The sequence below is a fragment of the Trichophyton rubrum genome, assembly GCF_000151425.1.
Source record: "Trichophyton rubrum CBS 118892 genomic scaffold supercont2.12, whole genome shotgun sequence".
Lineage (NCBI taxonomy): Eukaryota > Fungi > Ascomycota > Eurotiomycetes > Onygenales > Arthrodermataceae > Trichophyton > Trichophyton rubrum.
In genome coordinates, this window is record NW_003456417.1 from 441,948 (window position 1) to 458,226 (window position 16,279).

The window sequence follows — 16,279 nt, forward strand, 5'->3', positions numbered from 1 at the left end:
GCGTGGTGAGTATTTCAAGGCTGATTGTGAAATCTACACCAACGTATACCCCTGTATAATGCTCGACTGCTCAAGTACCATATCCCTACTTCGAAGAGCTATTAAGATGACCGCAACACTTGAGGGATATCCTATAGTGCATGCCAAGATACTTTTACTGTCCAGTTCTTAGGTGGGACCGCAAGGCGGCTATTTGCAGGCTGTTTGTTATGCAGCCTTCGGTTCGCTACGCCGGAGGCGTAACTTATAATGCCAAACAGCGGATTTTGGTATATAATCCCGCCTCACAATAGACCTCGTAGCTAGTTAATGCAACTAGCTCCCCGAGTATATATTGTATAGAGGATCTATGGTATAAAAGAAGCCCCCTCATCGTCTCATCACAAGATATGAAGGGCGTATCCAGCCTCTGAATCACCGCTTTTCTCATATCTACCTCTAGAACAGTAATTTATCCTCTCTCAAGATGCATATTCCAGTCTTCCTACTGTTCCCAATCCTGGTTCTCGCCAACCCTGCTCCCATCAGCCCTGCTCCCAAAAACCCTCTTGGATCTCTGCAGGCCAGAAGTGCGAATTATTGCTGCCACCCCTTTCCTCCAGGTAGCAATGTAAGTCTCCTGGAGAGTGAACTTACCAGCTAACCAGCCGGTTCCGCAACTGACATACTAAATCAATACAACTAACTATTCCGCTTAATCATAGAGCTGGCGCCTCTGTGGAGATGGCACGTTTGGAACACCATGCTGCGGATATGGGAGTAAGCATCCGCCTTTACATCACCCGTATCTGCTGTTTCTTGATAGCCTATGATCCGATGTCTAACTTCGTGTCCCGTTATAGAGTGTAATATCTTTTGTTGCGCCTGCAAAGGTGGATGCCGTGTGGTGTAGAGGTGCTTTCTAAAACATGGCTTATTATCATGGATATTTAACGAGTTATCTTGGTTAATAATAGTATTCATCAAATGTTGCCAACATTAAATGATACTTACGCCACTATAAGCCAATTTCCGTATCACCGCAAACGGCATTAATCATTCTAGCAAGTTACTCTGCTCCGTCTCATTTGCTTTTCCTTGCTTTGATGTGGATTGCTGCTCCTGAATACGATATAACTAGTTACCAGTTCTCTGCGAAGTGATCAACAATATGCATGAGTTGAACCAACATCATTCTTTGTATACGCCGTCTGGCTACACTTGTTCGCAGATGATCTATAACCAACCGAAATACCCCAAAGCCGCACATGGTAATATCTGGAACATTGCGGGATATTTCCTTTCCATGATTCCGGGCCCGTATCTCATCAACGGATGTCATAGTTATAACATTCCGTGCATACAACTATACCATGACTAACGGTTATCGTGAATGAGAACTGCTAGGTCGCGCGATGGCCGCTTGATATCCGCCGTACGGCGCAATTATATCTGCGAGGGGTTCATTCACTGTCCACTCCCTTTCAAGTTTACTGTTACGGCCCCTCAAACATTGAGGCCGACATGAACCTGCGAGTGAATGAGTTCTTCCATGATACGATGTCGTTCTTATCACAGATCCACGACAATAACATGCTCCTCTGGTATAAAGCTGCACCGTTCCCTCCCCTGTAGCTATCCTTAGCTCCAAGGCCTAGAAACATATGATCTTGACAATATCTGACCCCTATACAGATCAGAGACGATCCTCCTTTTCCTTTACGACAATGAAGCTCTCGGCCTTGTTCGTCCTCCCGGTATTGGCCCTCGCCAACCCATTCAGCCTCGCTACCACCCCCGACACGGCAATTACATCAAGAGGAGATCAAGCCTGTTGCAAGCCCTGGGCGTTCGCAGGACCAGTAAGTGGCCAGGCTCTGTGCTGGTAGTCTCATTAGGTGAAGAACTAACTTACCGTCTTTTGTATAGAAGTACAATAAGTGTGAGGATGGGACAACTGGAACTCCTTGCTGTGGATATGGAAGTAAGTATATATATCAATACTTATGATGCTAGACACCCATTAAGTAGAAGAATGACTAATTTATTCCTAGAGTGCAATGGTTTCTGCTGTGCTTGCAAGGGAGGATGTCGTAGAGCGAAAGCCTAGGGTTCATATCTTGACGCATGATGTTTACCATCGGATCTTGCTACAGTTATCTAGCCAACCGGATTTAGATACAACTGTAGCAAGGAATAACCTGATCGATCTTCTTTTACTACTCCGGTATGCAACATATAGAGAATCACCATTATCAAAATATGCCAATCACGTAATTTAGTTAGTTCAACAGCTGGATGTAAGTTACGTTAGCCCTCGTAAAAGGTTCATGGTACACAAGAGATCATGTTCATTTATATAAAGGACTTCAATTCATTAGTTTATAGATCACGGGGGATAATCAAGTATAGTGGTGTATGGTGACCACAGCTCCCATCCGTTTTGGGGCATCCAACCATTTAAAACATCATTGATCCATTCCAATCCGTACAAAGAAAAGAATTTAAAAGCAACTCGTGACAATGACTATATTAGGCGCGAGTCATGACCTGGATTTACCAGCGGTGATTATATAGGGGGCAGTGGTATTAGAGAATCATAGGCCTCTTGTCGGATTATATAAATGCAACGAGTAATGCCATGCCGGAGATACAAGTCACAACCTTGCCCCAAGTTGAAGGGGAGAGGGATCCTGCACCTCCAGGGAATGGAACAGGGTCTGTGGAAGACGAAGGTGGGATGCCAGTCCCTGAGCCAGGGATGGAGCCGCCCCCGGTAGTAGTGTGTGTGCCCATGCTAGTGGGGACAGGGCCCTCAGAGGAAGAGGAGCCATGTCCACCCCCACCGCCACGAGTGGTAGTCGAACCGCTGGCCGTGGACGATGGATGGCGCGTATTGGTTGACTCTGGATCGCTTCCAGTACTTGAATGTGTGGCGGTAGATGTTAACTCCGTCGATGCATCCGTCGAAGTAGGCTCCGTTGTCTCCGTGGACTCAGCTGTAGAAGTGGTCCTAGTCCTTTCTGTAGTTGATGGATCTGTCGGCGACTCAGTTGATGATTCACTAGAAGTCCTGCTTGATTCAGTAGAGGAAGTTTCACTCGTTGTCGCAGTTGAAGAAGATCGCGTTGGGGTAGAAGACTTTGACATTGTCATGGAAGTCATAGAGGTAATAACTGTCGAATGAGTAGGCGACGATGTGGTAGAAGAGGTCATTCCAGGCTCAGGCCTAGTCGTAGGGCCACTGGGGATAGGAAGGGTGTCACAGTAATCAAGCCATTTCTGGAATTCTGGGAAGAGAACAGTGTCAAAGTCTGAGTATGTGCCGTTGGATCTATCATTAGTGCATTTCTTGCACTGCCCAACAAGCTTCATAAACAGAGAGTCCGGCTTGCACAGCGCGGGATCTGCTCCAATGGCTTCTGCTTCAGTCGCGGCAGAATTACACTCATCGTAACATTCGCCGGCCACAATCTCAGGACCGCGTTTGAAAAGAGCGGACAAGGAGCGACGGAAATAACCTTGAGAGGTTGCCGTCACATTCTCAAACGAGAAGATATCAAACGTAAGGCCGAATTTTCTTGGGTCAATGTTGAAGTAGCCGGGAGAAACAACCCACTTCTCAACCTTACCAGGCGTCCATTTCTGTGGGGGGTGTCTTGGAGGGCTAGGAATACACTCATCGGGGCTACAAACAAAGTTCTGACTTGGAAGTCCAACCTCGAAGTTACACTGTCCGTCCGCGGGAGTACGCTTTGGTCTGCAAAGTTGTCCAGGAGGACATCCCCAAATGTAGTTCGATGGAAGCGGCGCCAATGGAGTATATGTTGGGTTGGCAGTGCGGGTTGGGCAGAGAGATATGGAGAGACTCGTTGTTGTTGTAGTTACTGTATTGGTCTTGGTGACAGTAATTTCCTTTCCTGGCTCTGTCAGTGTCTGGGTTATGGTCGATGCTGGCAAAGTGGTTGTAATCACTGTTGTGCTGGCAGGGATTGTCACTGTAGTTCCAGATTGGGTTACGGTACTGGCAGGCAACGTTTGAGTCACTGTCATGATGGTTCCAGGAAGGGTGGTAACCTTGGTGATTGTCGAACCCGGCAGGGTAATTACATGAGTCTCCGGAGGTAGAGTGCTAGTGACCGTGCTCACTGTTCCAGGCTCAGTGTAGGTCTGGGTAATCGTCGAGGCGGGAATTGTCGAAGTTATCACCGTAGTGCTTCCAGGAAGGGTGACTGTGGTTCCGGATTGGGTAATCGTGCTAGCAGGCAATGTGCTGGTCACCGTCATGGTGCTTGCTGGAAGCGTAGTCACCTTTGTAACAGTAGATGCAGGCAGAGTGATGATTTCAGTCTCCGGTGGCAGTGTAACAGGAGGAGGAGTCACGGTAGGCCCTGGTACCGTAACTGAAGTGGTGAGAGTTGTACCTGGTAGGGTAGTGTACATCGTAGAAACGTAGGTTGAAGTGACGGTAGTAGGTACCATAACAGTTACCACTGACGTGACAGTTCCAAACGTGGTTGTCGTTATGTAAGTGGGCACGACGGTTGTGAATGTGGTTGTAAGCGTGGTCGTGGCCGAGATTGTCGTAGGCTGAATAACAGTTGTGGAGATGGTAGTTGAATCATGGATAGTGGTCTCATTGTAAACGGTGGTAGGAATAGTCGTCGGCACCGTAGTGGGCACTGTTGTGGGATCAACGATGGTAGTTGGCTCGAGGACCGTTGTGGGGATCAGCACCGTCTTGGTGACATAGTCAGTAATAATCTTGGTGATACTGGCGGTCTCCGTTTTTGTTTCGGTCTTGGTTTTGGTAACAGTAACTGTATGCTTGCCACCTCCAGGCTCACAGCAACAGCAGCAGGTCGTTTCCGGGTTGTAATTGTATCCTTCAACACTCCCAGTGCTACGAGCAAAGATATTTTTCACATCTTCACGGCGTTTATAGATACCACCTTGCTTAGGACAGGTATCATTTTTGCATAGCGAACACCCCTTTGCCCAGCAATATATCTATTTTTATTTGATCAGACTTGTGTCAACTCGTGGTGGGGGCATAGCCAGGAGAGGTTCGAATGTTTAGAAGATGATCTTACATCACAGTGCACATCATTGCCGGGTTTCGGCGGCTTGTTGGGGCAGCCAGGAAACTTGCATCCATCATCAGGAGGCGGAGAGGAAGTGAAGAGGGTTGTTGTTCGAGGCGGGCAGCTATGAATAGTGCTTGTTGAGGTGATAGTGGTGTACGAAACGGTGTACCTTGGAGGGTATGCTCCGTAACCTTCGGGTCCGGTTGGGCTGCGATAAGTCTGAGTAGCATCAGCCTGGAGCACTGATGTAGCCGCCCACAGAAGAACAGATGTAGTCAACCTCATTGTGGTGGGTATTCAGTCATAGACGGTAGAAATGACCACACGGCGAAGCAATTGGAAGCTTAGAGATCACTACTCATGTGCTCAAATAGCTAAAGAAGAGAGTGAAAGCCAATGCTGCGCGAGGTAGGAAAATAGAGAGAGAGAGAGAGATGCGACGACAAGAGTAGATAAGAAGGGCAGAAACTGTTACCTAGGCAGAGCTCAAGGAGGTAGGGGTTCCCTAGTCAATAAAATAATGTCTAGCGAATATCAAGAGAAAGCCAGTGGGAGAAAAAGAAACGAGCAAGGTCAACAAGTGCCTGCGTATGAGAGGTCCAGGTATGCTCCATACCTGCGCCAGAGAACCAGAGCAGTGGGAAGAGCATCAGGTAGTCCTTTCCGAATGAGAGAGGGTAAATTATACGGGAGAACCTGAAGGATCTTGGGCTAAACACAAGCCTACAGCCTGTCTCGACCAGCTCCGCCGCCACCATTTTTGCTTTGATCTTTGGCGTGGAAGAAGAGTCAAGGCCTCCCCAATCAAAAGCTGAAAGAAACGGCTGAATGCAACGTCACTCCCGCTCGCAGGCTGCATGGTATAACTTTTTTTTTTTTTTTTTCGTTTCCTTCTCCCTCTACGGAATGGGCTTTCGCGCAGTCTTTTTTCAGACGGAAAGAAAAAAGATCGTGAGCAAAAGGCGAAAAAGAAACGAAAGAAAGCAAGTGGTGAAGAAAGAAAACTGACAAGGCTCTTGCAGGCTTGCGTCCGCTGCAGGCCCTCCACACTCGAGGCCCCAGTCATCGACCAGACTGGTTGATGCCAGTAGTCTGAGCTTTTCTTCCCTCTTTTAGAATGGGGATGCAGGATTGATTGACGCAGGATGCAGATATCTCGCCTAGTCTCAAAATGGTTAACCGTGGAGACAAGGATATGTTGTCTGCGGGTTCTATGGACGGGGATGACATGTACAACTAGCTGACAAGTTGACAGCATGCAGAGATGATCGTAGGTGCCGCTCTGCTCCGGCAGTGGTAACTTGTACTTCTCTGCAGCTTATAATACGGCCTTGAATCTTTATTAATAGCAGCGGTACGTATAGCTTAGTGACAGTGTAGGATAGCGGAACGCGCCCGACAGTCTCACGCAACATATTGTCCCACCAGGGGTTCGAGACCTTGAGGAGATGACGAAGCGTTGTAGTATAGTAATTTTTTTGCTGGTTCACTGGGTGTTTGACGGAGGTTGAAGTCGAAGTCGAAGTCGAAGTCGAAGTCGAGGCCGTTTTGAGCCGCATAGATGGCACATGACCACGGCCCGCGCCTCCGCTTTGGCCGTCGTCGTCGACTTCGAACGACTTCATCTCTTCAACCTCCAGGCAAGACGGCGACGAGCTGGTCACTCTGCTTGCTACTTCGAGGTTTACGGAGTACACCCAACAAGCCACGCAGGGAGGCTGGATAACAGCTCCCGCCCTGTCTCAGATTCGCCTGGAAGCACTTCTCGCGGGTGTCTGCATGCATGGCCTGCTCTTTGTGCTCCAGTTCTCGCAAAAGCATGGCTCCCCTGCGCGCCCATCAGTCATAACACGCGGTGATAACTATGAGTTAAGAACTGGGCACTCCCATGCACGAGCGAGTTCGACACGCCCGGAAGTGATATCTTCACGCAGGCTAAGAAAGGCGCATGTCTCGCAGGGGAAATTCAACCAGTTAACTAGTTGGCTAACTAACGACCGATAGTCTTGTTGTACCTGCTTCTGCACCCTGCTTGAACCACAGAATCCATAACAACGGAGTACAAAGAGTGGAAGAAGCCAGAGTTGAAGCCTTGGGTGAAACACCCATTCGTCCAAGCCTTTGACCAGCCCTCTCACGCCACACCACCCTCGCCAGTGGAAAGTCAAGCTCAGCCTGGCTTGACGAGAAAACAAAGCAGAGGCAGAGTCGCCGTTGTTGTTTTACTGTGGGTTTATTCGACGCAGAGAGAGGCGTGAGGTCTGAGATGGCGGTGCTCAGCCTTAGCTTGTCCTCTCAGTCTCCCCACTCGTTAACTCGAACGTCAACAACTTCCTAACTAACTAGTTAGTTTCCCACAACCCGCCGGTCCATCAACCATCAACCGCCACCCACCAAATTTTTTACCATAAAGCTGCCAAAAACTCCACTAGGTCGTGACGCAATAAATATTTCCAGAAATTATACGTACATCATTACTGAGATATTCGACTCGCCAGTGGAGTTAAGTGGAAGTTTTGCCGCTACGAGTGCTTCAACAAGCTAGTAGTTGCTTCCCAACTATATAATAAAGAATTGCAGCTCGGGAATTCCTCCGCAGATACTCTGTATCCCGAAACAGTTACCCTTTGCTCATTAACTCATACTTGATTTCTAGGCTGACTTTTCTTAAAATCTTTCGAATCTTTGAGCAATGCGCCATGAGGCTCCCTCCGTTAAGTTCTATTTACTCTGTATCGTTATCTCAGGTCGGAGGATAGCAGCGCTATCCACTCCTACTGGATGAAGCCGCCCACAAATACGGAGTAGCAAAAGTATCTCTATTAATATAACTAGGAAGCAAGTTATCGAAGGGGGATCAAAAGATTTTGACTTCGGAGGCCGTGCATTATGGTTAACTCCTGAGTTTGTTCGTCCGCCCGTCACTCCGTATCTACCAGTCAACAGCTGATCCCAACAAAAAGACTTTGAAAAAATCGCTTAGGCCAGTGATCACTCTTGATGCGCTTTGGGCCGGGTCTTAGCTCCATGGACAGGGATAGACGTTTTCTTGCAGATATCGACTCGCGCTATTCGACTTGGCGTGCATCGGAGGAAGAAGGCAGAAGGCAGGCATCCATGGAGCTGACAACCTGTCAAGGGAGGTGAACCAGAGTGTCCCTGGACCTGCGCAGGCACAAGACGACGATGATACGGAGTAGATGTCGAGGAACAGTTGAACTGGGGATGCTGAAGATAATGCACTCTCGCAAGCCAGCCATGCAGCTAAGAGAAATAGTTACCCTTCAAGGTTAGCCAGGATCCAGGGTTGGAGGGCATTTAATGTGTGTCGTATCCAAGGCAACGTACAAGCCTCTCTTCCCGAGGTTCCAGATGGGAACATATGCTCAGCGGCTGTTATTGGCCATTACAACGAGGCTGAAATACTCTGTTGGCACCAGCAAAAAGTTGGGCCGTCGCAACGCAGCCATTGAACGTAACTCTGTCGATATTACGGAGTATGTTGTCAAGTCTAAACTGAGGGTTGCCGGGAATTATGGGAGACTTACGGCATCTTCCGCTTAATCTGTGCCAGAGGCCTTCGCACTCAGATGCTGGCATTCTGAGCTTTTCGCCCAACCCTTGTTTGCCCCTCCTTTCGTACATATTCCCGAACGAGGAGTATCTCCCTGACAACTCACCCACCTGGGGAAGAGAGTCTACTGGTTTGCTCGGTTGGGTGATATCTCCACTCCAGCATTGTCCAGAAATTGGGACGTGTGCATGCCCTGTCATAGTACCAAAGTATGGAGTAAGACTGAGTGTTGATGGCATATTGCTCGTCTCTCCAGCAAAACCAGGGTAGAAGATGACGACTGTGATATGGATATCACTTACGGAGTACTCCATACTGCTCATTGAAGTCCAAATCACTCCACCCGAAGGACGCGCTATGCTGGCTACTGACGTAAAGCCATCAAGGAGGATAGGCGCTTTTAGTGCACCGAGATAAGCTCGCAATTGATGGAATAGATGGGCAGCATTTGCTTTCTACGTCTTGCGAGGTGAGCTGTATATTGGCAGCAGAGAAACTCTCTAACTACAATCGTGAAAATCCCTGCATACTTGGTTCGCCTTGCGCATAAGCTCTTCCTATGGGCTTTATCATCCATGGCTACATCCGAAGCGGGAAACCCATACAACGAGCGATGATCAGGTGCCCGGCGTACAGTCCTCAAGATGCAGACTACCCTGGGCGCCCTCCCCTGCGACGAGAGAACATCTTATGCATGGAATAATATCGACCCCGAGTAAAGAACCGCCTAGTTAGTTGTCCCTTGTCCGCATTCACCCTAGCCATGTATCTGAAGACATACATGATACTAATAATACGATGTCGCTGCTGGATGTTGCATCACCTGCCAGACCCCCATTATTTTCCTTATTGGACGGAGGACGCTGTACTCCGTACGCCGTACAGGTAACAACAAGTTATCATTTTCAGGAGAGTTGGGACTTGCCCTTGCCAGGTTCATTTGCTTCGCGAGACCCCACGAGCTAATCACCCACTTGGTAATAACCCCCTGAAACTGGAGTTGATCATCACTTCCTCGCCATAGCCGCATCCGGATGTCATCGCACGATAATAACAATGTCTGACCAACAAAGAAGGTAGAGAGAGGAGAGGCGAGCAACAGAAGAAAAGAGAAGAGAAAACTATTCATTGGGTGACAAGGATAAAACTTCCCTGCACAACAATCTTGGCTGTCCAACCATCGTGAAATATATGGCGCGCTAAAGCGACGGCGCCAGGGACTCCCCTGCAATGTCCCAAGAGGACAACAACCTAACTTGGGGATGGATGTGCCATGGGAACAAACAAGTGGCATGGTCAAAAATGGAAAAGTGAGCGCGCCGGCTATCATTTTCCACGCCCAGGATGGGGTGGCATCGGCCAGCGAGGAATCATGCAAGAAGTCAACAGAGGATCTATTCGTACGGAGTCTCCGTCCTCTCAATACGGCAGTTATTCCCTCCCTGGCCAGATGGAGAGAACATGTTGGATTTTGGAGAAGCCCCAAGGATGCAGAGGCCCGCAAAAGACATCCCCATTTTGCGGAGCTGCCCACCATCCTATAGTTATCATATCCTTTTATGAAGGGGACGGTGAAGGATTTGCTTCCAGCAGTTCTCATGGACCGATACTCCGTAGACACTAGCTGCACAGCTAAAGGAGTTTACAAGTGAGTTCATTGCTGGCGTTCCAGCCTGAGCATACGGAGCATGTACACCGTACAAGCGGAATGATACTCGTTACGGACTACTCGGCCATGGTCTTAACGCATCCTGCGGGCTCTGGGTGCATGCCTCTAGATGCACTTACCTATGGATACGGCCTATCGCTAGCTTTCTTCTTGACCAACGACCAACGCCCCGGCCCCTGTGGCTTCTCCCTTGCAAGCACTTGCGGCTTTTTTGGGTTTTTGGCCTTTTTTTTTTTTTTTTTCTCAAATTCCCATTTCTTTCTTCTGATCCCAGTATTCTCAACCTTTCAGCCGGTATGGTCGTGGGAGTGCTACTCCAGCCTCAGTCCCGCTTAACGGTCACTGCCACCGATCCATCACTCTTTATCAACACTCCTGACAAGCTGATGGTTCTCTTGTTTGACTCTACTTTTTGGCCCTTCACGATTCTGCGACCTGGGAGGGTAATTAGAGTCGTGTTTTTCACTGTAAAATATTGAAATTAACCCTAATCCGGCACAAACCTACTTACCATGCGCAGTAACTTCTTCAACGAATAAGTTACGGAGTAGATATATTTCCAACTCGACCCAGCCAGGTGTCGCCCTACTTGATACGCTCCAGTCACCGGGGATTTCCTCTATCCTCCAGGGGAACAAGGGGCAGTCGATTCAACTTCAAGCCCTCGTCTGCAGCGGCATTATCGTTTAACAAGCGCAGACATCACCACTTCAAGCGCAGACTAGAAACTAGCCATGAGAGTGACCTTCTGCCGGGCAGATAAAGTGTTTTGACCTGCATACCGCACTACAGCCTAAGCGCTCGACTCTCGAGTGAAGAGCCACGCGCAAGTTCACATCCTCGACTGGGCTTCAATCCATTTGGTCGCCTATTTCATCCTTGGTGGCCACCAAGATGAAGTCGTCCAGCGCCATTGCGGGCTTAGGACTAGCCTTTATCTCCATGGTTAACGGTCAGGGAGATAAAGTCCAGACTAACGTCGACTTTTGTAACTGGTATAGGTTCAGAGGTATGTACTGACTGATGGTAATCTACTTGGGTCTACTGGAGTGCTGACGCCTGTTATCTCCAGCTGGAGTTATTCGCGACACTGTTTACCTTGATGGAGGCTCTTTATTATGGCAACGGTGAGTTTCCCATAATGATACTTTCTGATCGTTATTATTCCTGACAATATGTAGCAATTTTCAAGATGGCAGACCGATCCTGGAGAAGGCTGGTAGGGACTTCTAATAAATAAAAAAACGTCACAGACTAGCTAATTCAGGACGTAGGTCCCGATTTGGACAATATGTTTACTCTTTCATTCAACTCCTCCTTTGATATGAAAACCAATTTCACAGACCTGCTTGGAAGGATACCAAGGCTCGCTGGCGGAGATGCATCGCTTCTTGCGCCTACCTATATCGATGGAACAATGTTCTACAGCGACTATACCCTTCTTACTTATGGGTACTTACTCCTTCTGCCTATAACACCCTGTTCCATGTTCTAACTAGGAGGCTTTGATAGCGGTATTACTCGAAGGCCACTCCAAACCCCCACAAACTCGTCCCTCTATGGATATGATGCCTATCAATACGGCCCTTTTAAACCGCCTTTCAAACCAGGCTCGATCCTACCTCAAATCCATGAAGATGTCACCCGCTACATTACCCATGGAGCAGGCGTATCCGTTCCAAGCGAAAATAAGGGATACTACTTCAGTGGACGTCAGCGAGAAAATGGGGACGTCATAGACGTGGCAACTCAGCCGAATATAACAGCTAATACTCTTATATCTGTTGACCTGTCCAGATTTGACGAACCAAAATTTGCCCGTGACAATCTAACGGGGGTTACTGGACGATCAAATGCAGAGTTGGTCTGGCTGCCCGTTTCAGACGGCGTCATGGTCGTAATAGGTGGCGTTACAAACCCGGAATCCATATATCCTTCACCCATATCTTCCCAAGAGAAAGAGGAAAACGTAAGCCTTTGACTGCACTTGCATATTGTTCCCCAATTACCGTTCACTCTATCATTAACACATTCTGCCAGACCAAGAAGGATTCCGCGTTTATGGAGACGGTTAGCTTGTATGATATTGGGACTGGAGAATGGTAACTTATGCAAAATTTTTCCTTGTAACAGCTTGAATAGTCACTGACTTCTAAAAAGGTATTCACAGAAGACTACAGGCGATATACCGCCAGCATCGAATTCATTCTGCTCAGTTGTTGGCGAGGCGGCAGATCGGAGCTCGTTCAATATATACATCTACGGCGGATACAATGGCACTGAACGCACCGTCAGGCCGTACGATGATGTACATGTTCTGTCAATTCCTTCGTTTACCTGGACAAAAGTATATACCGGAGAAAGCAACATGGGCCGCCGCGCTCACAAGTGTGTCAAACCATACCCGGATCAAATGTTCGTTATTGGCGGTCAATATACATCACAAACATCATGTCTAGTGGGACCTTTAGTCCGGGTATTTAATTTGAACGAGCTGAAATTCAAGGATAAGTATGACCCAAGGGAGTGGAGCGGGTACGTAGTTCCAGATGTGATCACCAAGAAGATTGGCGGAACGTAAGGAATCCCTCTATTCTTGTTACATTTTTACTGACAACCTTTACTAATATTCCTTACTCCTTGGAAATAGTGGAAAAGGGGGAGCCACCAAAACTCAACCGGACAGCTGGGATAACGACAAACTGGGAGATATTTTTGGCAAGAAATATACCAAAACTATCCAAAAGTGGTATCCATATGAGCCTGCTAAGGCAACCTCATCCGCTCCTGGTACTACCGCTCCCCCCGGAGAAAACAAGGGAGCAGGCGGTGGTCTTCCTAGATGGGTTGGGGCAGTTCTAGGTGTTGTCCTAGGCCTGATATTCATCACTGCTCTGGCAGTGGTGTGGCTTATTTTCCGTCGACGCAAAGAAAGACGATACGCTCCTAGCCTTGGAGGAACAAGCGAAGTTGCTAGGAGACGCATCCTTGGATGGATGTATGGAATGGGACAGCCATCACACAAGCCAGACATGACTACTACCTCCACTGAAATTGGCATTAACGACAAGCATGCATCGACGGGTATATACTCAGACTCAGGAATTGACTCGGTCGCGTCACCCAATAACCACCCTCCCTCAACTATTGTTTATTCTGATATCAACGCCCCGGAGGCTGGCAGCTCTCCAATCCATGAGATGCATGGTAAGTAACTACATCATATGTGTATGATATTAATAGCCATCAAACACTTTTAACTAACAATTGTGTAGCTGGCACTGTGATGAGCCCGTCAGAGCTACCTACCCCTTTCAACGATACTCCCGTGACTGCTCGACACCCAAGCGAGACGCCATCGTTCATCAGCCCCATATCTCCTGCAACCTCACCGTCTCCTGAGAACCAGCGAGAACTGCACCATCCAGCCAGACCAACTCATGGTCGTCACGGATCATCCTTCTCCAGCATAGGTGTACCGGTAACCCTTGACAACATTGTAGTGTCTGAAAACACAGAGTCACGGCCGAGGGAGCGTCGTGTATCCGGTTTCACAGAAGAGTTTTCTGACACCCATTCGCCTAGCTATGAAGATGTGGAAACTGGACACAAGATATAGCATCATGATCGTCTGGTCTCTATTCTACCTTGAACTTCTGCGTGTAATTTGTCTTTTACGCAAAAATAACTGTTATCCCTCGCTTGGTGCCTCCATTATACCTCAGGGAACCTTTGGGTCAGATTCTGCTTTTCTTCTCATACTTCATTTCTTGTTTGTCACAAATTTTTCAGCATATACCTAGGCACTGACGACGCAACGAATAATCGAGATCGTATTTCTTCAACCATTTTCTATTTGAAATCCGTGATTTATGTTTGTTTATTTTGAGGCTTCCGGTGGCAAGTAGTGACTTCTCTATAAGGAGACAAAATGACGTAGAGTACCGAAGTGGAAAATATGGCAAAACCAAAAGGCATGTGCTGCACAACGTGAGGAGATAGGTGTAACATCGTCTACCTCCGCAACTGTTCACCACAGAGTTCCCTATTGCTGACCATATTGGAAAACCACCGTCTACTTGTTGGCAGACTATTTTAATTACTAAGATGACTATGATACTCGGCAAGCCAGTTGGCAAGATTGGATACGGCTTAATGGGTGAGTAAATTGTTTTTCAGGTCAGGTTGGCAGATTAGATGGCTGATGGATGGGGGAATAGGCTTCACATGGACGCCCAACCCGACGAAGTACGAGGATGCATTCAAGGTGATGAAGACGGCTCTCGAGCAGGGAGCCAACTTCTGGAATGGTGGCGAGCACTATGGCCCTCCAGACGCAAACTCACTGCAGCTACTCCGGGCATACTTTAGCAAGTATCCTGAGGATGCAGACAAGGTCGTGCTAAGCATAAAGGGCGGGATGGGTAAAGACCACTCCTTCGACGGGACAGAGAAAGGAGTACGCCCGAGCGTAGAGAACTGTGTGCGGCTCCTGGGAGGAACAAAGAAAATCGACATCTTCGAGTGCTCCCGCGTGGATAGGAATACACCAATCGAAGAGACGATGGCAGCTCTACTGAAGATGCGTGACGAGGGCTTGATCGGGGGTATCGGTCTGTCTGAGGTTCGGGCCGAGACGATTCGACGGGCAGCCAGAGTAGCTCCAATTGCTGCGGTGGAAATAGAGCTAAGCCTCTGGAGCACTGGTCCTACAAACAACGGCATCCTCGAAGCATGCAAAGAGTTCAACATCCCCGTCATCGCCTACTCGCCTCTGGGCCGCGGGTTCTTGACTGGCAAGATCCAGTCTCCTGATGACCTGCCGGATGGGGACAGACGAAAGACCTTCCCAAGGTTTCAACCAGGCAAGATAGAGAATAACATAAAACTCGTAAAGGCCCTAGAGGGCATTGCCGACCGGAAGAATATGACCTTGCCACAGATCGCCATATCTTGGGTGCTTGCTCTGGAGAAGAGGTTCCATGTTACCATAGTTCCTATCCCGGGCTCAACAAAGAGGGAGAGAGTGCTTGAAAACTCCAGTGTGTTGTCTCTAGCTGAAGAGGATTTGGAAGACATAAACCGTATACTCTCTCAACATCCCGTTGAGGGCGACAGGTATGAGGAGCAGGTCATGCTCCTGAGCGATGGCTAGGCCATAAAAAAAGGTGTTCACTTTTTCTTACTGTCATTGCTAGATAAAGTTATAGGGTATTTTGTCTGGCTAGGATTGTTTGGCCCCGTCTTCAGAGCCACTGGCTAATGGCCATGGAGTAGACATTTGCTATGATTCCTTTGCAAGGAGGGCTCATTGGTTTTAGCCTGGATCATAGAACAATTCACTGGGCGGCTTTGACGGCGGATTAGACAGACCAACAGGCCAACATTGGTTTTCAGCTTGTAAGGGAGAATTCCACATACCCAACTGACTAGTTATACTACTCTTACTCCTAGCCTGCTCTCCGTGCTAGTCTTAAAAGCAACTTTCCCCTTTAGCTATCTCCTCTCTAGCTCCGCCTCTCTTATAGCCTCCTTATTAAGGTTGCTTCTCTTTTGCTCCTTACTATCCTGTACTAGAGGTAAGACGGACCTTAAATCAGAGGGGCCTCAGGGGTCGATAGCTAAGGAAGAGCCTAAGAGCCTACAGGTGAACGGAGGGCAGGCCACAGGAGAGAAAAATAAAGCTCTGGACCAAAGGAAAAAAAAGAGGGTGCCTTTAAGGGGGGAAAGAAGTCATCTGTACAGATAACTAACCAGTTGTCTCAAGCACGTATGATAATGATAACTGGCACCTCTACCATTTAAGTAACAGCTAGCAGTCAACAATACCCATCATCGTATGGAATCACCCGACTCATGATTTCTATGTTGAAAATTTCCCCCTTAAAAAAGAATAGAATATAAGCATAAAATAAACTTTTATATCACAATAACACGTGATGTTATTCACGTGATAATCACCTGTTCTGG

General features: G+C 48.0%; 6 protein-coding genes across 6 annotated transcripts; 5 read left to right on the top strand and 1 right to left on the bottom strand.

The window, feature by feature from the left end:
* Positions 1 to 466: 466 nt before the first annotated feature.
* On the top strand, positions 467 to 2,089 carry TERG_08980 (uncharacterized protein; the record flags this gene model as incomplete). The annotated part of the gene is made up of 5 exons (XM_003231389.1): positions 467 to 610; positions 705 to 759; positions 1,675 to 1,841; positions 1,909 to 1,963; positions 2,034 to 2,089. 5 exons carry the CDS (start codon positions 467 to 469, stop codon positions 2,087 to 2,089), a joined length of 477 nt encoding a protein of 158 aa, XP_003231437.1.
* A 506-nt stretch (positions 2,090 to 2,595) lies between these two features.
* TERG_08225 (uncharacterized protein) lies at positions 2,596 to 5,351 on the bottom strand (the record flags this gene model as incomplete). Its single annotated transcript, XM_003231390.1, has 2 exons — positions 2,596 to 4,989; positions 5,073 to 5,351. 2 exons carry the CDS (start codon positions 5,349 to 5,351, stop codon positions 2,596 to 2,598), a joined length of 2,673 nt encoding a protein of 890 aa, XP_003231438.1.
* Positions 5,352 to 8,122: 2,771 nt separating this feature from the next.
* TERG_12662 (uncharacterized protein) lies at positions 8,123 to 9,282 on the top strand. Its single transcript, XM_047751591.1, has one exon. The coding sequence runs from the start codon at positions 8,602 to 8,604 to the stop codon at positions 8,908 to 8,910; it is 309 nt and encodes a 102-aa protein (XP_047607496.1). The 5' UTR covers positions 8,123 to 8,601; the 3' UTR covers positions 8,911 to 9,282.
* Positions 9,283 to 9,912: 630 nt separating this feature from the next.
* TERG_12663 (uncharacterized protein) lies at positions 9,913 to 10,467 on the top strand (the record flags this gene model as incomplete). Its single annotated transcript, XM_047751592.1, has 1 exon — positions 9,913 to 10,467. A coding segment is annotated over one exon (352 nt), but the record flags the coding sequence as incomplete, so codon positions are not given.
* A 736-nt stretch (positions 10,468 to 11,203) lies between these two features.
* Positions 11,204 to 13,928, top strand: TERG_08226 (uncharacterized protein; the record flags this gene model as incomplete). The annotated part of the gene is made up of 9 exons (XM_003231392.1): positions 11,204 to 11,318; positions 11,382 to 11,436; positions 11,491 to 11,528; positions 11,584 to 11,761; positions 11,822 to 12,278; positions 12,350 to 12,411; positions 12,470 to 12,886; positions 12,960 to 13,516; positions 13,585 to 13,928. 9 exons carry the CDS (start codon positions 11,204 to 11,206, stop codon positions 13,926 to 13,928), a joined length of 2,223 nt encoding a protein of 740 aa, XP_003231440.1.
* A 488-nt stretch (positions 13,929 to 14,416) lies between these two features.
* On the top strand, positions 14,417 to 16,220 carry TERG_08227 (uncharacterized protein; the record flags this gene model as incomplete). Its single annotated transcript, XM_003231393.2, has 2 exons — positions 14,417 to 14,468; positions 14,530 to 16,220. The coding sequence occupies 2 exons, from the start codon at positions 14,417 to 14,419 to the stop codon at positions 15,462 to 15,464; spliced, it is 987 nt and encodes a 328-aa protein (XP_003231441.1). The 3' UTR covers positions 15,465 to 16,220.
* Between the last annotated feature and the right edge of the window lie 59 nt (positions 16,221 to 16,279).

Excerpts from the sequence above, each read along its gene's own strand:
- TERG_12662 (XM_047751591.1), top strand. The coding sequence starts at position 8,602 with ATGGGAGACTTACGGCATCTTCCGCTTAATCTGTGCCAGAGGCCTTCG.